The sequence below is a fragment of the Abramis brama genome (assembly GCF_963993115.1).
Source record: "Abramis brama genome assembly, chromosome: 17".
Taxonomy (NCBI): domain Eukaryota; kingdom Metazoa; phylum Chordata; class Actinopteri; order Cypriniformes; family Leuciscidae; genus Abramis; species Abramis brama.
In genome coordinates, this window is record NC_139979.1 from 5,991,258 (window position 1) to 6,015,176 (window position 23,919).

Genomic DNA, 23,919 nt, shown 5'->3' on the forward strand with positions numbered 1-23,919 from the left:
TACCATTCAAAAGTTTGTTTTTTATTCTTTTAATTCAGCAAGTATTCATTAAATTGATTAAACAAATACATTAAAGACGTTTAATGTCTCAATTATAAGATTTCCATTTAAAATAAATGCTGTTCTTTTGAACTGAATAAAAATATCTCACCATTTCCATGAAAAATATTACGCAGAACAACTTGTCAACATCAAAATAATAATAAGAAATATTTCTTGAGCAGCAAATCAACATATTGGAATGATTTCTGAAGGATCACGAGACACTGAAGACTGGAGTAATGATGCTGAAATTACAGCTTTGCATCACAGGAATTGGTTTTCTGGACTCACTACTGGCCACCCTTCGTTATCCAGAATATTTCCCCCTTATTAGTTATACAGAATATTTTATTATAATTTGTGAAAAGCTAAAGCAGTGAAAATTTAGTTAAAATCTCATACAGTGCTTTTATTTTTTTCAATTTGATACAGCAACAATATTTGAGTGATTAAAAACATCTCTACTAGACACATCTCAATCCAATTCTCATAATGCACTTCTGGTTTCTCGAGGTCCGAGGTGATGTGCGTAAATCTGTGCCACTAGAAGCACCAAGCAGAAAATTGTAACATCATCTCAACCAAAGGTGAGAGTTAGGGATTTGGCTACCCATGTTTTTTAACAACAGAAGTTTGCTAGAAAACAGATATTATTTTTGCATTTTAGTTTTAATGCTGAATGCTTTTAATGCTTTTAATTAAACACTTCACCATCTAATACCCAATGTTTCTTCTATGATCAAATTAATTTGATCATAGCCCATGCAAATATTTATATATACAGTTTAAAAACACATAAAACTGTACCGCATTAAAATTAAATTTATAGCCGGTTTAGCTGAAGCTATGAGACATTATATAAATGTGAGGATTTAATCAAATTTACAGTCCTTTTGCATTTAAATGAATTGCCCTGCATATTGCTACGTGCAATAGAAAAAGCATTTGACCTCAGAATCATACCTGTTTGACACCTACACGTGCAGTCGTTCAGCAATACCCTGATTTCTGCTGTGCTCAACTGCATCAGAGATACTGTGCGGCTTTTTCGCATGTCTGCACTTCTCCACCGCAGGTCTCGCACTGCAAGGCGGCCGAGCGATAGGCCTTCCACACCGCAGCATCTTGGCGGCACACCGTTCCCCCACCTCTCTTTTCCTCCGCCTCGTCACGGTTGATGTCTCCTACGCAGACCCAGCCGCCTGATGTCCCACTTCCAGTGCGGCTGCTGCCGGTACTGACCGCCCACTTCGAGTGGTCCTCTGTGGCCTTGAACGTGACGCCCTGGCCTGGGGAAATGAGATCTATGTTGAGGACTTTCCAGCTGTCGGAGCAGTCAGAGGGCAGGAGGCCTGTGGAGCGACGCCAGAACTGAACCAGCAGGTCGGACTGTAGCGCAGGTGCCACCCAAGAGTGATACAGGTCTGGTTATCAATCAAACAGTGAAAAAGAAATAATTACTTATTTTTTATAAAATGCATACACTGTAAAAATAGATTACTGGAGTATGTTTAACACTTTCAGTCATTCTACTTCTGTTACTTGCCATTTCTTGTTAAATTTAACTTGATAACTTTCAAAGTAAATCCTACACCAAATTTTTTTCAGTGTAGATGACTCAAAGCCATGTCTATAAGTTGAACTTCTTTTAACTTGCATGCGTTTCATTGGAACAAAATTCTGAAAAACAGCAATATGCATCACAACAGTCTAAGGGCCATATTGAATAAACGGCAAATTAGTGTTATTTAAACACTCTCAGGAAAAATGCATGCATATGCGAACCCTGTCCACGCCTTTTCAGCGCAAATTCTTCACTGTGTGTCTTTAATAAATCCTGACAGTGTTTTTTTAACGCCAAAAGAGGGTTTGCGCTGCTGCAAGCTGTTAGTAAATCTGGTCCTAAGATGTTAATCTAGGACATATTTGCATAGAATAACTATTTTTTTTTAAAACCTGCAAACAGATGCAAGAAAACATCCTCAACATGACCACAACAGATTTGTTTAACAAATAGAGCTAAATGTAGACAACTCTTGATTGTTACACATTTGACTGGATGACATAACCATTACATCAGTATTAAAAATGAGTCTTACCATTGGCAAATGATGCACCTTTTGCAAAGCTGATGAACTCCGTTCCAGCCAATGAGAGGAGTGATATACTGCGATTGGACGGGGAGGGGGAGGAAGCGTTGTCCCATCGGCCCAGTGTGTGTTTACAGAGCTGAGCCATAGCAGGAACAGCAGCGGCCAGGGAAGCAGGGATGCTGCAGTCATATATGTGAGGCTGATTGATCTTTAACTGCTCACCTGTAAAAAATAGAAAACATTATAAGAAAATATATTACATTACTGTCACAAAGACAATCCACATAGAATAATAAAGTAAATAACAACAACAATATATATATATGTATATATTTATATACATACATACACACATATACATGTATATGTTATTTTTTGATAAATATTTGTTTATATATATATATATATACATATATATATATATATACATATATATATATATTTTTTTTTTTTTTCTATTACAATATTGCTCCCTGTTTTATAGAAGAAATAAGCAGCTTAAGGCCGCGTATGTCTGAAATTTACAACCTTGACTGGCTTATTTTTGAGTTTCTCAACCTTTCTTCCTTATCTGACCCATCCATGTGTCCAATAAACAAGCTAATGTTTGATTAGGAATAGTTTGAAATGTGTCCTGTTGGTGTCCCTCCAGGAACAGGGTTGGGAAACGCTGGCTTATTGCTTTATTACTATTATCGGAAAGTGATAATACTGTGATTTACAAACACAAGACTGATTGGACACAAAGAGCAGCACAGTAGTAGGTGTTGTCACTATGGTTACTGTGTCAGAAGGATTACTCTTTAACAGTCACTATGGCAACTGCATCCCATAAATGTTTTGTCTTCAGAAATTGCATATGAAAAGGTTATTTGAGAAGAATTTCACGCAGCGTTTCTAACATCAGACACTCCATATGAAACAACCATATGAAAATTTAAAACATGCATTAAGAACCTAACCTAACCTAACCCTAAACTAGTCCACCTCATTCATACATGCAGTCATATACTGTGGCATTAAAGTACACCCAAAAATTAAAATAATTCAAAGATCAATTAAATTATATTTTAAGATTATTGGTAAAAAGATTCAGTTCCCAATGACGTCCATTTTATGGACAAATAAACAAATACAATGGAAATCAACCGAAACTTTTTACCAACATCCTTCAAAATATCTTCGTTCATGTTCCACAGAAGAAATAAAGTCATACAGGTATGGACCAACATGAGGGTGAGTTTATTTTGGGGTAGACTGTCCCTTTAAAGTGTGTTTAGACTAAAACACTTAATGCAAAATATGTGCAAAATATGTGCAAAAACTGCATACATATTTATTGCTTTAGGACAATAAATAAAAGAGTTCATTTTAAACCATCACAATTTTTGATAAAAAGGGCATATTATGCCCTTTTGTATTTTTGGGATATACTAAAATTGGTTTTCTTGCTTTAATGTTCAAAATACTAATTATTTTTCACATATTCTCCATTGTTGCAGCACCTCTCTTACCAGTCTGTAAGTAACACTCCATTTAGTTCCTATCTCTATGAAGCCCCTCCTTCTGAAAAGCACAATGTGTCCCAATTGGTCAGCTGGAGACGTGTGTTGTGATAGGTCAACCACTTCGAATGCGTTTTGGAAATGCCACGCCCCTTACCATTTACCACGGCCCTTTCAACACACTACAACTCACCCTTTTTCCTTTCTTTTTTTTGCCTATGCCTTAAGCGAGAATTATATTGTAACATGTTCGTTCCCGGAAGAAAACTCAAGAGGCATTTCGAGGAGTTCAGAAACAGTGACACTGATATAGAGAACTCCCTTTGGAGGGACTTTAAATGCATTGGAGGCGTACCTATGGTCTGAAAGCGCTCAAAAGGATATGTGACACAGATGAAGTTCTGTCCATTACTTATGCCAGAACTGGGGTATGAAAACTGGCCAGCTGATTTAGGAGGGGGGAAATGAGGTGTGCTGTGGACCAACCAGAAGCCCTGCTGCTTATCAAAGACAACAACCCCTGGAACAAAAGAAATAGTGTATATTAACATGATCCACAAAATAAATGTGTGTTTATGTGCCTTAAATATCAGTTAACTGCAGTAAAACTGCACCTTTGGTGTGGCCACAAATCCTGCTTGCACCTTCAAACGGCTTCTGTTGTGGTGGCTGGTCGTTATACAAGATGTATCCAACATCACCGCCCTGGAAAAAGTTAAAGTTCAAAGCTTCTTCATAATAAACATGCCCTTGTGAGGAGCATGTGATATAAAGCATAAGTTCCTCTTTTATTTTGAAACAGTGATGTGCACATAAAGCCATAAATACATGTTTTAGCTACTTTTGTGCATGTTTGTTTGCATGTGTGTACACAGCAAAAACACTTATGAGAATAAATTAATTAGATATCTGATTTGTGCCACTTTTAAATGTGGTAGTATAACTAAATAGATTTTGAATACATTTATAATTAAAACTTGGAATGTAAATGCCAACGCAGTGTTTTAATACTTCTGCAAAATGGGAAAAATGTGCAGACTACAGAACAAGATAAGCCGAGTAAGCTTCTCGAGATCAGCCAGAAAATTACTGATAATGAAAATATTTGGGGAAAAAACTAAAGTTGGTTTAAGAGAAACTGTACATTTCTCTTTTTTTTATTTAGTCAACAACTTTATGATAAAGTCATGTTGTGCTATCATAATTGCATAATTGGAGGGTGAGCTGTACCTCATATAAAGGCCCTACTGTTCTTCCAACAGCACTTTGACTGTCATTAACTAAAGTCTTCCCATCCATCCATCCCTCACTCTCTCCGTCCATGAAAAGATACTTCAGCCCCTCCTGCACAGGGGAATGATGCAGGTGTGGGAGTTTATACAAGTAAAACCTGCAAGGAGAGACAGAAAAGAGAAAAATATGACCCAATCACATGGATGAGTACATTTTACATAAGCTAGATCTATGTATTAACTTATAAGTAAAATAATTTTAAAAAATCTAATTTACATGATGTTTAGATGTGAAAAAAGCCTAAATTAAATCTGTTCATCATATAAAGTGATCAGGTCTCTTCAGAAAATGTGAACTAAACTGCTCAATTTATATGGATTAGTTTTACGATCTCTTTATGAACTTTTTGAAGCTTCAGTTGCGTAGCTGTCAATGGAGGGACAGAAAGCTCTCAGATTTCATTAAAAAGATCTTCATTTGTGTTCCGAAGATGAACGAAAGTCTTACGGGTTTGGAACGACATGAAGGTGAGCAATTAATGACAGAATTTTCATTTTTGGTCCCTTTAAATAGTTACTATCCCTTTAAATAGTTCTGTTGTGAATAAGTTGTTTAATTAATATGAGGTCAATGAAACTATCATTGAAATAAAATGGCATTTAAAGTAGTTTTAGTTGAAGTACACAACCATTCAAAAGTTTTGGAGCACTTAGATTAAAAAAAAAATGTTTTTTTTGTTTTTTTTTACATCTCTCATCCTCACCAAGGCTGCATTTATTTGATCAAAATCACCATAACTTGGACACTGCTTGACATGACATGTCAACTACCAATCATTTTTGATGTCACAGTATGTCCTCAATACAGTGCTAGGACTAAGAACTGTGTCATGTACTGGTATGATATAAAAAATACTGAATAAAACATAAAAACATAAAAAAAAGAATGGACAAAGATGAACTGTGCCCCAGTAGACTATGACTCATAATGACCGTGATTCAAGATGTTGCATGTTATGTGTTTCTATGCCATTTAAAAGTATACAAACCAGTCAACAGGTTTCCCCTCATCATCATAACATGAGATGGATGAAGAAGCTCCTGATGCATGAAGGAGGAGCAGAACATGAAGCAACATGATGGAACTTAAAGAACCTGAAACAGTACAATAGTTTCATTTGTCTGTCGGGGTAAATCAAGTGTAGGCTACAAATGCAATAACAAACCTTCTCAACAACACCACTTTTACACTGTTACAAACAGTCTGAATATTAACGGGTATAATGGTTTATTACTCCTGTCAGTTTTTAGTTTTAATGTATTTGCTTATGGTCTAATATCAAACTGTGACTGAAATCCAAATAGCTGCAATAATGATCATCGATATTTATTGACAGAAATCTTATCTTTAGCCTACCTTAACGAAGGCAGACGTTCTGCTGAGACAGAAGTAACTGAATCATATCAGTCCTTCCGAAAGTGAAACTTTTTCAAAATCCTCATGTTGTCACATGTAGCAGGTTCATTGTAGACGTAGAATCGCATTTAGCTTTAACCCAAAATGGGCGGGGATTGGTGGCCATGATGTTTTCATAAGTGTTCGGATAATAAGTATTTTCTTATTTGAACCATTGTGCATTTTCAATTCAGTGTCTATTACAGTTTCTCAGTGTCATTATTCATACGTTTATTATTATTCACAGCGCTGCTAAACCAGGGAGAGTTGTCACGCTATAACTGTAACTTTTCTCAGCGCCGTCAGGAAGAACCAATCTCGTTTGTGATGACTGGATTCGTTTTTTTTTTAAATATATAATTTTATAGCGATTTATGGGGACGATTTTCATTTGTATGCCAGATGCCAATCATTGTTATTACAATTTTCACTTTTTTATTGTATATAATGGTCTCTAACGAGGTTAAAAACATCCTGAGATTAGAATGGCGCTCAATGGAGTATTAGTTATTCTGAGCCCTAGTGCGCCTCCTGAAGGAACCACATTTTTGTTATTTACAACCGTATCCAAAACACTGATGTTGTGCAAGTCCAAATCCGGAACACCGTCAAACCTACTTGTTTTAATGCTCTTATGAATATTAATAAAGCTGAAGTAATGGTGTATGCACCAACACGATCTAGTTTGTAGCAAATGTTAGAAGAACAATACATATTTTTGTTTATTTTTAATGAATGAAACAATGTTGAAACGTTATAAAATGTTTGAAATCCAAAGAGTCCCTCGTAAAAATCGTGTCTGTGCATCTGTATGAGGTTACGACATATTCACCCTCATGACATGTCATGATGCATTCGCCTATTAGCCTATTGGTGGCAGCGGAAACCACTGTATTATCCAGTTAATTCAACGAAGTAAGAATTCCTTGAATTTCTTTCCTCTTAACTTCCCTGTTCTGTTTTTGTTCAGACAGAGACTGAAAAAGAATGGCCTAATTTAAGAGAAGAATCGTCATTTCCTGCATGTGTGGGGAGAAAAAAAAACATTTCACCCATTGAAATTGAATCACATTGCTTTTCGCCTCTATCACATGTTTCTGCTGTTGTTAAGACATTTAGAAGAAAGTTATTAGTACATATTTGTGCATATTAATTGGTAGACAATGTAGCATGTGTGTCCCAGAAAGATGTAGCCTACAGTCACATTCATTTTTGAAGCTGTCAGTGCTTGGTTTACTATGGTTATTTATGTAAAATGCAATTAGATGATGGCTACACTTCAGGATCAAATAGATGTCTAAAAGCTTTTTCTTTACTATGAATAACTGATATTGAGCTGATATAAAACAGAAATAGTTTAGTAAATTCTAGATTTACTAAATGAGTGTTACTCTTTTCGGAATTTTATTTGATTTAATTTTCTACTGCATCTCCTTCTTCATGCCAGAAGAGGTCGCTAAGGTCTACTTTGAAACACTTCTGCTGTGCCTGTCCTCATGCCAGCCTGAGGCTATGGAGGATTTTCTGAGAAGTGTTTTACTTATGGTTACTATGATTTTACATCAACGTCCACCGTTAAACTGTTGTTGCTGTGGTAAAGCCATAGCTAATCACCACAAAATATAGTTTTACTTTTGATTGCAATAATTATTTACATTTAATAGCCTACCACAGTTAAACTCTTGTTCCTGTAGTAAAACCATAGTTAATTTCCATAAAATATGGTTTTACTTGTGGTTACTACGATTTTACAACAAAAACTCTTGTTCCTGTAGTTACAAAAACTGTTCATATTAGTTAAGTTCACTTTAAGAGACACAGTAAGGTCTCATTTGTTAACATTAGTTAATGCATAAACCAACAACGAGCAATATATTTTTACAGCATTTATTAAACTTGGTTAATGTTAGTTAATAGAATGTTCATGTCAGTTCACAGATACAACTTTTAATTTGAAAACGTATTAGTAAATGTTGATATTAACATTAGCCAAAATGAATAAATGCAGTAGAAGTATTGTTCATTCTTAGTCCTTGTTAACTAAAGTAGTTAACTACTGTTAACAAATAAAACCTTATTGTAAAGTGTTACCAAAATAGCTTTTTGGTTTTACTAAAAATACAAGAAATTCAATACTTTACTTCAAATTGTACATTTACATGACATCTCCAAAACAGATTCTTTGACTTTGAATGAAATGACTAATAATGACTTAGAATTTGATGTAAAAATTACAGTACATATATTCCATGTTCATAGTCATGTGTAATAAAACTGTAAGCAACTTTCTGAAAATGATAAGGCTAAGAAACCATTCCTTGCCTTTAACATAAGAAGAGATTTTCTTTGCATAAACAGTATGGCCTTTTTAGTAAGTTACTTTTATCAAGAAATGGAGCAAAGTAAATGTGGTATTGAAAGAAGTGCTTCCTGACACCTCAGTTCCCCTAAACATGTTTGTGTGTGTGTGTGTGTGTGTGTGTGTGAACAGGAGGGATGTGGATGTCAGCAACTTGTGGTTATTGCCCTGTGCACCTTGCTGAAGGTGGAGTAGAGTTTCACTGGAGACAGAGACAGAGTTTAGAGGCTCAGAGAGAGAGAGAGAGAGAGAGAGAGAGACAGGGGATGGCCAGCCTATCACATCCTTCAACTTCTGCTTTCTCCAGCTCAGCGTCCTACGCCGTGCGTCTGGTGCCACTCGGATCTCCGTCTTCCATAAATGTGCATTCATGCATCCACAGACGGCTGGGAGCGTTTGCTAAGAACATCAGAACCAGGTGCTGTTACATCAGAAACAGGTACTTTCTTAATCATTTTTGAAGTCACTTATTGTCTTTCCTGCTTTTACACACAGGGCTGAGATGTGGGTACGCGTAATTCTGACCTTCATTTACTCTTCACTTCTTCTGTCAGGTAATTTTGGACAGGTATCTTGTGTTTTCCTAGCGATACATGGATGTGATTGCTTAATGCAGATGCTCTGTGTCTAATCTGTGCTCTTATGTTACCTGTGTGCCCTTGCTGCACAGGTTATTTATATTGTATTGATCCATGTTTTTTCCTGTTTTTATCCCTGGCATCAACAGCGCACACCTTACTGAGGTCAATGCCGGCCTCTGATTACTCTTCTGTTGCTTTATAGGAGTAAGGGCCAGTCAATGGCTGGTGTATTTCTCCAGGACGGACATCTGCGTTTGGGCTGGGACCACGGTTACCCTGCCGTGCCGATACGATTACCCCTCGCCCTACAGCTTCACGCGGTTCATGTGGTTCCACATCTCTGTGGAGGGCCGGCGGGAAATCGCCTACCATACTGACGGGAATCTGTTGAGTCCCTCGTACAGGGACAGGGTCAAATACTTGGGGGGCCACAAAAGATGCAGTTTGCAGATCGCAAACGTGAAGCTGAGCGATGCAGGAATGTACCATTTCAGATTCGAGACCGACAACCGGCAGGAGAGATGGACGTCTCCTGATGCAGTCACACTCTCCGTCACAGGTAAGGCCACATTTTAAAGATTGAAACTTAAATTTTTATTTATTTTAATTTTTTTATATTAAAATAGTTAGCCAGTTTAACATGTAGTTACCACTATTCAGTACTGGATTCAGTAAGATTTACAATACTTTATATTGTACTTTATATGCATTAAAATGATCAAAAGTGACGTTAAAGACATTTATAATGTTATTAAATATTTCTATTTCAAAACAATCTTGTTCTTTCGAAGTTTCTGAAAATATGTATCATTGTTTCCACAAATATATTAAGTAACACTTACAGTTTTCAATATTGATAATAATAAGAAATATAAGCAGAAAATCAGCATATTAAAATGATTTCTGAAGGACATTGTGACACTGAAGACTGGAGTAATGATGCTGAAAATTCAGCCTTACCATCACATAAATAAATTACATTTTAAAATATTTAAATATTCTATTTTAATCCTATTATTTCACAATATTACTGTTTTCACTGTATTTTTGTCAAAAAAATGCATGCAGCCTCGATGAACAAGAGAGACCTCTTTAAGAAACATATTACTGACCTCAAAAATGTGAATGATAGTGTAAGTCAATAGAATTTTTGGAGTGGAATTACCTGTTTACTCAACCAATGGCTGTCAGCGGGCAGGGTGAAAGGTGTGGTAAGAGTGTTTGTGAATATTGTATAGGTAAATATATACACAAGCACCTAGAAACGCCCAAGCAACCACATAGCAATGGCCTGGCAACACCCTGCAATAATTGCACTCAAATTCTATTCAAAAAAATCTATTAATTTGAGAAAATAAAAACTTTTTTTTTTTTTTACTTTTATTGTGTATTTGCTTATTTTTGTGGAGAAAACCCATCTAGCTGCTCCTAAAATAGTTAAGCAAGTACTAGTATGGACCAAATGCAGTGCAATGTTGTCCTGGTTCCAGAGCTTCAGGTTCACGTACATCCACCGAGAATTGCCAACATGTTTGCTGCTGGTGAGACGGTCTTCCTCAGCTGTGTGGCAAGAGGCTGTGCCGCATCTGGCAGGATCTTTGCTCTTTATCAGAATGGGATCAACTTGGGGCAGTCCAGCAAGCTGTCAGCCATCTATAACTTTGACAGCCAGCACGCAGGTACCTACACCTGCCGCCCAATACCCCCTCAAAACGTTCAGTCACCGGGAGTCACCCTGGCTCTTGGATGTGAGTATAAAATATTTATTGTGCTTATGGACAAAAGTTATTTGTGTGTTTGTGTGTGTATATATATATATATATATATATATATATATATATATACAGTGTGTGTGTGTGTGTGTGTGTGGTTTTGGTGTAGGTTTTTGATTAGGATTAATATTAAATTAATACTTTTATTCATCAAGGGTGCATTAAACTGACCCAAAGTGACAGTAAAGACTTTTACTGTTTAAATTTTAGAACAAATTAGATTTCAGATAAATGTTGTTCTTTTGAACTTCCTTTTTATCAAAGAATCCTGAACAAAGTATTCTGGTTTCCACAAAATATTACTCAGCACAATTGTTTTCAACATTGTTGATTATAATGAGAAGTGTTTCTAGAATGATTTCTGAAGGATCATGTGACACTGAAGACTGAAGTAATGATGCTGAAAATTCAGCTTTACCATCACATGAACAAATTACATTTTAAAATAAGTTAGAATAGAAAACAGTTATTTTAAATTGTATTTCACAATATTACTGTTTTACTGTGTGCAAATAAATGCAGCCTTGGTAAGCAGAAGAGAACAGAAATAACAATAAACAAAGTAATGGATATTACAAATATTTTAAAATATGCTTTGTGTGGAAACATCTAAATCAACTAATTGTATACTTGTATTATTTAATATTAAAGGTAGGGTATGGGATTTGCAAAACGGCCAGCAGATTTTGAAAATACACAACTCAAATGGTCCTACCTTCTTTCCTCCAATGCTGGCCCTGACTCCACCCATTCGAAGAACATGGATGCGCAATGGATGGGAGTGGGAAGGGGGGTATGACCGTTTGATTGACAAACTTACTGTCCAATGATTCTAGGTGGTCTTGGAAATGATTGTTTTTCGAATCCTGTCCGTTCCACAGATGATTAAATTGCTTAATTTTCATTTCAGTGCTTCTAACTCAGTGGCTGTAAGTGGGTTAGGAATAGGATTTCAAGTGATTTTGAAAAAATGGACAAAAAAGAGAATCACATACCCCACCTTTAAGTAGAAATAGCTCCTCAAGTAAACTGCATTTTATATTTTAAATGGGTCAGTGACATGACAAGCATATTTTTGTGCATTATTCCCTAAAATAATTTGATAAATTCATGACATATATCACTTTATTCTATAAAACCTATTTAGTATGAACTAATTTTTAATACATTTAAATAATACATATTATTTTATCTTTTGTTATCTTAAACCCCCAAATATCAAGTGGAGCAACTATCCAAACAAAATGAACGGACTAAGAAAACTATTTAAAACGGTGTATTTATAATAAAAAATTAAAAACGAAATATAATGGCATCATTTTAGGTTTGAATCCTTTCATATAAACAAATTGTATAAATATCAGTAGTTTTAAAGCTGTTGAGATAATTGAAAAACTTTTGTCCAGCAATTTGTATATTTTCAAATGTCAGGGTGGCACAACTTCAAACACGGCTCTTTTATTGTGAACCGACCAGGTAATAACAGTAAATATGATAATGCATCATCCAGAGGACCCCGCCTGATCCATGTGGCAGAGTGAAAAGGTTTGTAGATCTCTCTCAAATACTGGTAAAAACTGCTCATTTCAAGTATGGGTAGGTTGGTACACTTTCCATGTCAGGTGGTATACATACAACTATTTGGTTGTACTGCCTGACATAAAAACAGTCAAAAAAAGAATTTAAACACTTGAAATGTTATTTAACAACTGAAACTTGTTTAAACACATTGTTCATGACAGTCTTGAAAAGATTTTAAAAAACAAATTTTATGAAGCTTTATTTGTCAATGTCCCAAATACATAAAACTAGTGCAGACAGTGATAAAAACAGGTTTCTGAGTGTGTGCAGTTGAGTTCAACTGTCAGCCACCCTCTCCCATTATCACTTGCATTTCATCTCTTTTTTTTTCTGTGTCTTAGACGCTCCTCGCTACACCACGGTGCAGATCACCCCTCGAGAAGCAGTCAGAGAGGGCGATTCGGTGACTTTGACCTGCAGTAGTGATGGAGCTCCGCCAGCAGAAAGTTTTGCCTGGTTTAAGGAAGGAGAGAGTGGCAGCATGCCAGACAGCTTTAAACCGGAGCTGAGATTGTGGAGTTTGGACTACAGGGACCACGGAGAGTACTTCTGTGTGGCCCGCAACCCACTCGGCACAGACCGGTCTAGACCGCTTTTACTCAATGTTACCTGTAGGTTGCCTCTATTTTTATCTATCTTTAATCTGTTTATGCATTACTGGTTTGTTTGCATGCATTTCTACTGTGCATATTGAAGCTTTCTAACTGCAGGATGTGCAGTTTATCAGTGAATAGGTCAAAGTGACCGCCTTTTTATTTATTTTTTGGAAATGTCACCAGACATTTCAACTTTTCACTTTCCCTAATTAGACACATGCTTACAATGTTGCTGAGCTGATGTCTTTGTGAGTTTTTTCAGTTGCTGGTTCTTGTGTAATAACTTTAATTTTGGCAGGACATTATGTCCAATTGTCACACATTGTCTGCCAACCTCCAATAGATCAAAGTTCGAATCAAGTGTACATATTTAGGTCAAATATGCCGGGAAGCCACATGATGCTCAGTTGTGAAAGGAGTATTTACTTCCTGTTTTCACTTGCTAAGTCAAACATCACTACTAACATTGGTCATACTTAGAGTAAGGGTTTAGTATTAAACTTTTGTATGTGACTTGTCCAATGTTGTTTATGCCATAGAATTGCCTTTCTTAGAATTGTTCGGCCCGATGGTAGAAAAGCAGCTAAAGAAATATATCGAAAAAAGAAACCAAGCCATTTCTAGGGAGGATACTTTTGGTGTGAGCCAGTTAGCAACCACGCTGTAAAATCTAATTAGTTAGACTTACTTAAAAAAAAACAAAAAAACATGCAAACCGAATGCCTTAAAAAAACTAAGTAAAGCGAAATAGGAATAGTATGTTGCACTGACAAATGCTTGGTTAGTATAGTTCACTTACACGAGTTCTAGTAACTAAAAAGAATAAATAATAAATCAAATTTAATTGTTACTAATGTTTTGTTTTGCATGCTGAATGTTGAAGTCTGTGTGTGACTGGTCAATGGTCAATTGCAAGATATTGTCACAAATATTGAGGGATTGTATCAACCCAGTTAAAAGTTTCACAAGGTGTTTATCATTATTTGACATGAAAAATAGACTTCTTTTTTTAGAAGCTTTAGATCACTTTTTAAAAACAACTTATTTATTACTTGTTGCATCACTGCATCAATAAGAAGAGAATTATGATAATTACGAGAATTAGAACACTAATCATCATAATGGTGAGTTTAGACAAAAACATTTTAGGAAAAACAACATCAATTTATGAAGTCAGCTTATGTGATGTTCTCTTAAAATGTTTCAGTTGTATTGCCAATTTAACATTCAAGATGAATTTGGGAAATGAGTGAATGCAACTAGGGAAAGATAACTGCAGAAGTGGAGGAAATGAGTGGAAAGTCTATTAAGAATTGCCCCACCCAAAAACTTTTTTTTTTTTGCTTCATAATATGGCACTCAAACCAATAACTTAATCTTAACTTGGGTTTTCTGTGTAAACAAGTCATAGTGTGTGAATAGTACAGATTATTAGATTTTTACATTTAAGTTAAGTATTTAAGATTTAAGAATTAAGTAAAGTTAACTAAAAAGTGTTAGTTAGAACAACTGTTAACAACAGTTAACAAGTTAAGAACCACATATCAACACTCCCAAACTAACCCTAGCAATCACAGTTTCTGAAGGATCATGTGAATAAAAAAATATATTAAAATACAAAAGCATTATTTGAAATTGTACCATTTTCAATTGTATTTTGATCAAATAAATGCAGACTTCTTTCAAAAACATAACTTGTTACCCAAACTTTTGAACGGTAGTGTATCTGAAATCAACAACAGTGCTTTTATGTATTGCAAAATATACTTACGCGTGTTTCCAGACTCCCCAAAGAACACACAAATCCTCATCAGCCCCAAAGGAGACATTATGGAAGGGTTTGCTGTCAATCTGACCTGCAGCAGCAACGCCAACCCTCCTGTGGAGCAATACTCCTGGTACAAAGTGAACGGTGGGCAGCCCTGGACCAGAGGCACATCGCAAAATCTCACCTTCCTTAGTGTGCGTTCCCATCATGCAGGACAATACTACTGCACTGCATGGAACGTGTTTGGCATGGAGACATCAGCCACTATTTCTCTTTCAGTGCTTTGTAAGTTTATATATTATAAACTCTATACTGTGTACATGCCTGTGTGAACTACTTATTCACACTTCCCCCTCTCTCCCTCTCTCTTTCTCTCTCTCTCTCTCTGTATCAGATGCCCCCAAAAACACCTCTGTGTTGGCTCAGCCTTCCCCTGTGATCGAAGCGGGCAGCTCTTTGACGCTGACCTGCAGCAGTCAGGCCAATCCGGCGGTGGAGAACTACACCTGGCACCGGATCAATGCGGCTGACGCCTGGGAAACTCGATCGGGTCCCAGCTACACCATTGCTGAGGTCAGCCCTCGAGCCAGCGGCCAGTACTACTGCGAGGCCCGCAACCGCATCGGGGCTCACAGCTCGCCTGTTCTGACGGTGAAAGTTCGAGGTCAGTACCTTACACAATTACTGTGTTCAACAATCTGTTTATTGTTTGTTTGAGGATCAAACATCTACCTATGATTATTAGTATTAATAAATGTAATGTTTTAATGTAATGCTACTTATACATTGATGTTTTTGTCATATTGCTGTTACTGCTGTTTTTTTTTTTTTTAAATTGATACTTTTATTTCACAAGGACACATTGAATTGATCAAAAGATACAGTGAAGACATTTATTATGTTATGTTTCAAATGCTGTTTTTTTTTTTTTTACTTTCTATTCATCAAAGAATCCTTCCACAAAAATATTAAGCAGCACAACTGTTTTCAACATTTAAATTATTTCATATTTTTAAATAACATAACGAAATATTTCTTGAGTAGCAAATCAGCATATTAGAATGAGTTCTGAAGGATCATGTGACTGTAAAGGATCATGTGACTGAAAATTCAGCTTTTTACAAAATCACAAATATTACATTTTTAAATATTAGATTTTTATTGTAATTGCAATAATATTTTGCGATATATCAGTTTGTACTGTAGTTTTGATCAAATAACTTTTTTCAAAAACACAAACAAACTTTTAAACAGTGTGTGTGTGTGTGTGTGTGTCTGTGTGTGTCTGTGTGTGTGTGTGTGTTTATTTAGTTGTAAAAACACTCCAAAACAATGAAACAACGATTTCATACCAGAACAATGATTTTATATATATAAACTAAAAAATTTATTAGCATAAGGTAAACCCAGTTTGCATGAGCAAATTAAAAGGTAACTAGTGTCAAAGAGTTAAATCCTTTTGGCCAACTAAAATGCATGTATGTGCAACCAGTTTTGCTATGCTCTGGGCATAAATATACTTACCCCTTTTAGATGTTATGTATTTGTTAATCAGGTGATTGATGTGCATGATTGAGTTGATGTGGTTTATTTGTCCAGGCCGACTGAAAGTGATTGCATTGGCGTCTGCAGTGGGCGTGTCTATCGGACTGATCTCATTGACCGTGGTCGTCATGATCAGGTGATTGTATGTTTATCTGCTAAAATGGTGAATATCTGATCTTCTCATTTGATCTTACACACATCATTTCATGTTTCTTTTGCAGTAAAAACATGCATCGTGTCGACACTGAAAATCTTGAGGAAGAGAAACAGGTAATTACGTTTTTTATATATTTAATTCTGTCATTATATGATTTGAATCTAAACAAAATGATTGTATTAATCAAATGGGTTTGTGCTTTTAAAAAACAGTGTTCACCAGTAGTTGATTTACCAATGGATGAAACTCTGTTCAGTGAATCAACTTCAGAGACGTTTCTCTTCAAGAGCACAAAAATGTCAGATATTCCGGTAAGTTTTCTTTGTTTTCTTAGTATAAATATGTGAATTGGGACACATTCTAGATGTTCTCTATCTGGACTGTGTCCCAATTCACATATTTATAATACACAATAAAAGTATGTATGCTGGTGAAAGGATGTTTTAGTAAGATATCGTCATAAAATGATACCACTGGCATTATCATTAGCTACATTTCAATTCTCAAATTTCATCATTACAACTTTCAGGGTGGGTTATACATTTAACCCACCCTGAAAAAAAAAAAAAAATCTTACTCTAAGACATACTCTAAGTCAACTTATATTAAAGCCATAATTATGACACATGCAAAGTCATGAATTATGAGATAAAAAGTTGAAACTATGACATAAATAGTCGTAATTATGACATACTAAGTCATAATTATGAGATAAAAGTCAAAATTATGAGATAGTTGAAATTATGACTTTCCTAGTATGCCATTATTATGACTTAAGCCGTAGCTACATCGTAGGCTGTGTGTAGCACTTGTACCCTGACGTGCACCTCTCCAAAAATGTAACAACGCGTCAATTCTACGCGGACTGCAATCGCTGTGATCTGCTAGAACCCCTCCCTCGGGTTTCACATGCTCCCTCTGCATGTGTAATTGCGCATCAACGTGGACAACAACGCAGAAGTATAAATGAAAACCAACGCGTAGAAGATACAGTGTAGGTACGATGCAGAAGTATAAATCAGCCTTTAGAATGTCATAATTTGAGATTGTCATAGTTCCAAGTTTTTAATCTCATTATTTTAAATTTCACCAGAAATAGTATACCACCACAGGCCCCATACATGTAAAGTAATTTGTGATGCACTAATTGTAGTCTTGATATTAAGAATGTATAGTATATGAATTGGGCCATACTGTACAAACTTGTGTGTTTTATTTTGTGCCTGTTTCAGGAGGAGCCAGAGGAGATGTATGAAAGCAGTTACCCATCCATCGTACCCCTGAAAGAAGCTGCACAGAGCACTGAGGAACAGAGACAAATCAACTACATTACGGTGCATTTCTCTCGCATGCCCAGGTTAAACACAATTACACCATCCATGTGTGCTGGTTTGCAGCAGTCCTCTGTCATATTAAGACAAGAGATGTTGTGTATGTCATCTTTATTTACAGTCTGGACCAGGTGAAGTTCACAAACATACCTCTAGATGGAGGGAAGAAGCTCAAAGATGGTCCTAATGTTGTTCTCACCAAGCAACCGAGAGAGGGGATGGAAGAGTCTGGAATCTAAAGCGGTCAACTGATGAAACATCACAACAAGTGATAGAAGAAATTGTGAAACCACACAGGGATTTTTTTCTAAACTACATGTACTTATAGAGTGTGTGTGGACCATTTGATGTAGCCACAAGTCAAAGACTTAAAAAGGGCCACACAGGTAGATGAAATCTCCATTGGATATTATGCTCAACTGTGTCCAACTTTAATTTGTTCTAATAAAAATTCAGTTGCTCAAAAAACAGACATACTACTGTTCAAAAGTTTGGGGGTCAGGATTTTTTTTTAAATGTTTCTGAGTATTTTGTGCTCAACTTCTTTTTAGATTTTCTATTTTAAAATGTAATTTATTGCTGTGATGCAAAGCTGAATTTTCAGCATTACTCCAGATTTCAGTGTCACATGATCCTTCAGAAATCATTGGCTGATTTGCTACGCAAGATACATTTCTTATTATTATCAATGTTGAAAACAGTTGTGCTGCTTAATATTTTTGTGGAAGCCTTGATTTTTTTTGCAGAAGTTTTTAAATCGAAAGAAGAACAGCATTTAGTTGAAACAGCAGTATTTTACGACATTATAAATGTATTTACTGCCACTTTTGATCAATTTAATACACCCTTGCTGAATAAAAATATGAATTTCCTTCCAGATCTTACTTCCCCCCCATACTTTTGAACGGTAGGGCAAATATGTTGTGCGACCTTCTTGTCTCATAGATTTGATTAAACTGATCATGTTTGACATGGTGTAATGGTGGTTCCTGACAGCAAGCTCCAAATAAAAAATAATTTCTTACAATGCTAATGTAAAGTCTGTTTTCTTATACTGTACATTCTGGCAACAATACTGTCATGTTTTAGGTCTGTTTGTCACATTTTGAGTTTGTAATCTGTTTTCCTGTTCTGTGAATGTTTTTCAGTTAGATTTCTAGTTTGCTAATTAGTTCTGTCCTTTGCCTGTCAATCTCCTCGGAAACTGATTTGAGTTAGTTCTGTTCAGGTGTGTTTAGTTCATCTTGTTTGCTGTCTATTTAAACCCTGTGTGTCTTTCAGTTCATTGTCAGTTCTACGTCATTTTACGTTGGTTGTTCTGTTCCTGATCCTTGTTCCTGAGAATCTGTTTTGTGAAGTTTTGAGTTTATTTTTAAATAAAGACTGCTGCACTTAGATCCTGTTTCATCTCTTTAAATTAAAATACTAAGTAAGTAAAAAGCAAAGAAAAGCAAGTTTGTTTCCTGAATATTTCAATGTTTCATTAAAATTATGAATACAGTGTGCTCCAAAATTCTGAAGTCTATACAATCACCTGGGAAATTGGGTTTTATTATTTCTACCTGGAAATACACCAACCATAACCACTGAGTAGAAAAGGGCTGTGTGAATATTTGTCAATAACTTGCAGGTGAGTAAAAAAAAACAACGACAGATTGAAAGTAATTGTGAACTATTCCTTTAATGAATGCTATTGTAGCCTATTATAAACAGCGATTTAAAAACTGCACCAAGGGCTTTGTTAATTAAATGATATGCCAGAAAACAGAACGTGAAGCAGTTTTATATGATTTGCAATGTGAGAATCCATAATATTATTCCAGCTGACTTCTTAAATTCATTGCTTTCTATTACTGTTCTTTGTTCTTTTTTATTTCAGGCTCCGTGAAGAAGACAAGTGTTGATCAGTCCCTCTTGTTGACACTGTCCTCTTAAACCCTCCCCCTAAACCCCTACTCATAACTTCTCTCTAAATTAGAAGGAATTGATGAGTGAATAAGAATGATGTGTCATGTCATTTCGCCATCGTCTCATGGCAGCGGTATGAGAAAGTAACGCCTTTCACGCCGGTTTCACACACACTCCGTGTGCAGTGCGTATGCGGTGCAGGAGCAGCACGCACGCGCTATAGTGCTTTCACATGTGCTGTGTTTGCAGTGCGTAACTGATCCACGGCTGTGTACCACAAAAACATACTCACTATTTGTATTTCAAATCCAGAAGTTATCAGCAACTTTTATTTTAAAAAAGTTCTGTCAGCATTGCGATTCTCTTTGTAGGCCTACACATATACACTCTTTAAAAGACGTTTAAACACAACTGAAACAACACATTATTCAGTGCTACTTCTATATAGATTTATATAGGCTATTAAGTTGCTCAAGCAAGTGGTAAAATATTTAACCATGTAGCCTACTTATATTAAAATTAAAACTTAAAATTGACAAAAACAGCCGACTCTCGTGCCTTTTTTTTTGCATTTAATAAATAAATTTGAATAAATAGCCTACAATAAATCTTGCATGTCACAAAGAACTTGTTTTACTTAATTGTGTTTCAACGTCTATTAAAGAGTGTATAGGCCCTATGTGTACAAAGAGAATCGCAATGCTGACAAAACTTTTTTTAAATAAAAGTTGCTGATAACTTCTGGATTTGAAATACAATAGTGAGTATGTGTTTGTGGTACAGCCGTGGATCAGTTACGCAGAAAGCACATCTGAAAGCACTATAGCGCATACGTGCTGCTCCTGCACCGCACACGGAGTATGTGTGAAACCGGCGTAATGACCAGAGTCTTCTGTCTCGTATGGCATGAAACAAGCCAACTCCTGATAGACCAGTCCATGTTGTGATTATCCAGCCAGCATATTCTCTGTCTTCCATACTTCTGAAACCTTCCACTAAACCTGACATGATGCTGCCTTCAATGGTATCGACTGATTGTCTCATTACATGACCAAAATAAATTATCTTGCGGGATTTAATGTGATTCAGCAATTTGTACGTTGTTCTAGCCAATTTGTAGGCTATACCTGCTCATTTGTCATCAGTTTTGTCCATGGAATTCGTAACAACTTTCTAATGCTAATAATTATCTAATAATTGTTCTAAAAAGCCTGAATGCGCCTTCTTGCTCTTTCTTCAGTGTCCACACTTCGCAACCGTAGCCCTTAACCCTGGTTGTAACCCTAAACTTGACATTAACTGTAAACTTGTCCCTCATATCTGATTGGTTGATTGGAATGTTGTTCCAGGATCAACAAAGATGTTAATCCAGGAACATGGTTACTTAGTGAAATCACGTTCACCGTGGCGGTCAGCAACATGCAAAATGTAAGACACAATATGATATACAGCATACATTATGCTGTTTGATATGCAGAATATAATATAAAAAGATAAATAATAGACTCCATAATAGATGCAGAAATGCTGTAAAAGAATGTGAAAGTAGCATACAGACAGAAAAAAATGACAGTATCTGTTTTGGTCACAGCCACTGGTTATTTTTCTCATCCTCTGTGGTAAGAAGTTGATTAAAGTGATCTTGATCCCTCTCTCCTGAAATACAAAGTCATGTTCCATTAGTTTCTACCAGGAATGATGGCAAACAAGACACTTATCAAGTAAGTGCTTTGCTTACCTGGACTTGCGTCTGATGAATATCACAATGCCTGCTATTGCGATAATGATGACAATAACTCCAAACACAATGCCAATAGTAGATGAAGATGCACTTCTTGCTGTGAGGAATTTAGGACAATGTAACTCTTCCAGATATATATATATATGTGTGTGTGTGTGTGTGTGTGTGTGTGTCAGTAATTTGTCTGACAAATTAATTTATCTGTGCTAAATAATGCCATATTGACTGGTCACTGTTTAAAATAGTTTTTTGAAATAAAACAATAAGAATGAGTCATGAAAGCCTGACAGATTTCTCTGAGGAAGTGTCTCCTGTTTGAGGAAATGTGTTTTCTAATGTAATCTTGTGAACAACTGACTGCAATGGAGGTTTTACTTTATGAGTGAACAGTGGAAAACAGACAGTTGTTGTTTTTTTTGTCTCACACATTTCTTCAAACATAAACATTCATGTTCATTTTAAATGTGATTTGGAATTTTTAACCAACTGTATTTCACTTTTTTAGTAACACCAAAATACTAAACACATTTGAATTATTTCAGAATACAGAGGGAATAACCTTATTAAATTCATATAAATGGTAGCTTCACATTACTGTTCTTAGTAATCTTAGTTAATGTTAGTATCAACACTTACTAATAAAACATTAAAATCAAAAGTTTTATGGACTTGAGCTAACATGAATTATTAATAAACAGTTGTATTTGTGAACAAAGATGAATAAATACTGTAACAAATATATTGCTCAGTTTTAGTTTATATTAGTTAATGCATTAACTAACTTTAACTAATGGGACCTTATTGTAAAGTGTTACCATATAAATAATATGAATGCTTTACTAGAAATGTGAATTTTAAAATTGTGATTTCTAGGCCTAAAATTGTTTTATTTATTTTTATTTTTTATTTTTTTCACACTTTAGTTTAGGGTCCAATTCTCACTATTAACTAGCTATTAACTACGACATTTTTCCTCAATAAACTCCTAATTACTGCTTTATAATAGTTAGTAAGGTAGTTGTTAAGTTTAGGTATTGTGTATAGGATTAAGGGATGTAGAATATGGTCATGCAGAATAAGGCATTAATATGTGCTTTATAAGTAGGCTACTAATAAACATTCAAAATCCTAAGCAACTAGTTAATAGTGAGAATTGGATCCTAAACTAAAGTGTTACCGTTTTAATTTACCCCCTAAAATGATTTTTAAATCATTCAGTACTGACAAACGACAGAAAACGTTGGAAATTCAGTTATCAAAATGTGCGATTTAAGTGCACTTCTCAGTATGAGTTGAAATATTACTGTTCTTACTTTGTATCTGATGTGTAACCTGTAGATTCACCCCTCTCTGTCCTGGTAGCTTGGCCTTCGGGTGGTCGGTGATGAACCGGAACATGTACAGGCCGCTGTCTGCTGACCTCAAATCAGATATCATCAGAGAACAGTTTTTGCTCCCCGTCTGCCCAAAGTACCTGACGCGGCCCTGGTACGAGGGCTCGGGAAATATCCCTGCACTGTGGTACACGTATCTCGGAGTGATGCAGTGGCTTTGATTCAGACACCACATCTCTGACAGTACCTTGTGTCGTATTCCTTGGTCTGACTCCTCAGGGAAGTCATAGGTGCACTGCAGAACTACAGAAGACCCAAGAGGAGCATAGACCGGATCAATAGGAACACGCACTATCCAGTTGACAGCAAGGACGCCTGAAACGAAAGCATATGAGTCATTCTGAGGAATCTTAAACAGCTGGTTGGAAACAAAGTGAAGTCAAAATAGCATTCACATCTGTGCCTGCAACAGCAACTTATATAGTCTTAGAGAACTCTTCTGATGTTTCATCTCACCTGACAGAATCAAAGACGTCAGAATCCATATGCCTGCAAGGAGATTCACAATCATCTTTGCTGCCTCAAGCAGGCTATACTTACTGAGCAATAGAAATGTGAAGACATCACCCTTGTCTGGTTTTGAGTTCCTCCTCCTCCTCTGTCGTCATTTACTTTCATTACTTCCTATGTTCCCTTTTACATTTTTTGTTTGTTTCTTTTTTCATGTGGTGCATGTTTTATTTTTGTAACATACGTCCCATGTTATGTTATTTTATGAGCAACTACAATCTATTACTAATACATTTAAACAATTTAAAATGACTTAATATTTGATGTGTTTATGGAATATATGGCACATCTAAAGAACATATATAGTAGCCTATATATAGTTGTTTATATATACTATATATATATATA

General features: G+C 35.8%; 3 protein-coding genes across 5 annotated transcripts; 1 reads left to right on the plus strand and 2 right to left on the minus strand.

Annotated features, from left to right (window-relative positions):
• Nucleotides 1–6,435, minus strand: dnase2 (deoxyribonuclease II, lysosomal). The gene is made up of 7 exons (XM_084088028.1): nucleotides 6,290–6,435; nucleotides 5,922–6,027; nucleotides 4,871–5,030; nucleotides 4,255–4,345; nucleotides 3,996–4,160; nucleotides 2,142–2,357; nucleotides 1–1,466 (listed from the first exon to the last, which is right to left on the minus strand). The coding sequence occupies exons 2-7, from the start codon at nucleotides 6,008–6,010 to the stop codon at nucleotides 1,069–1,071; spliced, it is 1,119 nt and encodes a 372-aa protein (XP_083944154.1). The 5' UTR covers nucleotides 6,011–6,027; nucleotides 6,290–6,435; the 3' UTR covers nucleotides 1–1,068.
• A 2,182-nt stretch (nucleotides 6,436–8,617) lies between these two features.
• LOC311066913 (B-cell receptor CD22) lies at nucleotides 8,618–19,413 on the plus strand. 3 transcript variants are annotated; one of them, XM_084088361.1, is made up of 12 exons: nucleotides 8,618–9,105; nucleotides 9,183–9,241; nucleotides 9,471–9,827; nucleotides 10,759–11,016; nucleotides 12,963–13,232; nucleotides 15,001–15,270; nucleotides 15,380–15,649; nucleotides 16,585–16,666; nucleotides 16,752–16,800; nucleotides 16,900–16,998; nucleotides 17,920–18,044; nucleotides 18,140–19,413. In XM_084088361.1, the coding sequence occupies exons 1-12, from the start codon at nucleotides 8,825–8,827 to the stop codon at nucleotides 18,255–18,257; spliced, it is 2,238 nt and encodes a 745-aa protein (XP_083944487.1). In that variant the 5' UTR covers nucleotides 8,618–8,824; the 3' UTR covers nucleotides 18,258–19,413. The 3 variants fall into 3 exon arrangements, with proteins under 3 accessions (XP_083944487.1, XP_083944488.1, XP_083944489.1); XM_084088362.1 differs by having other exon boundaries at nucleotides 8,620–9,105; nucleotides 17,920–18,021; XM_084088363.1 differs by lacking the exons at nucleotides 8,618–9,105; nucleotides 9,183–9,241 and having other exon boundaries at nucleotides 9,602–9,827; nucleotides 10,737–11,016.
• Nucleotides 19,414–19,683: 270 nt separating this feature from the next.
• Nucleotides 19,684–23,630, minus strand: LOC311067890 (myelin-associated glycoprotein). The gene is made up of 4 exons (XM_084090035.1): nucleotides 23,518–23,630; nucleotides 22,981–23,376; nucleotides 21,665–21,764; nucleotides 19,684–21,582 (listed from the first exon to the last, which is right to left on the minus strand). The coding sequence occupies exons 1-4, from the start codon at nucleotides 23,570–23,572 to the stop codon at nucleotides 21,558–21,560; spliced, it is 576 nt and encodes a 191-aa protein (XP_083946161.1). The 5' UTR covers nucleotides 23,573–23,630; the 3' UTR covers nucleotides 19,684–21,557.
• Nucleotides 23,631–23,919: the final 289 nt, after the last annotated feature.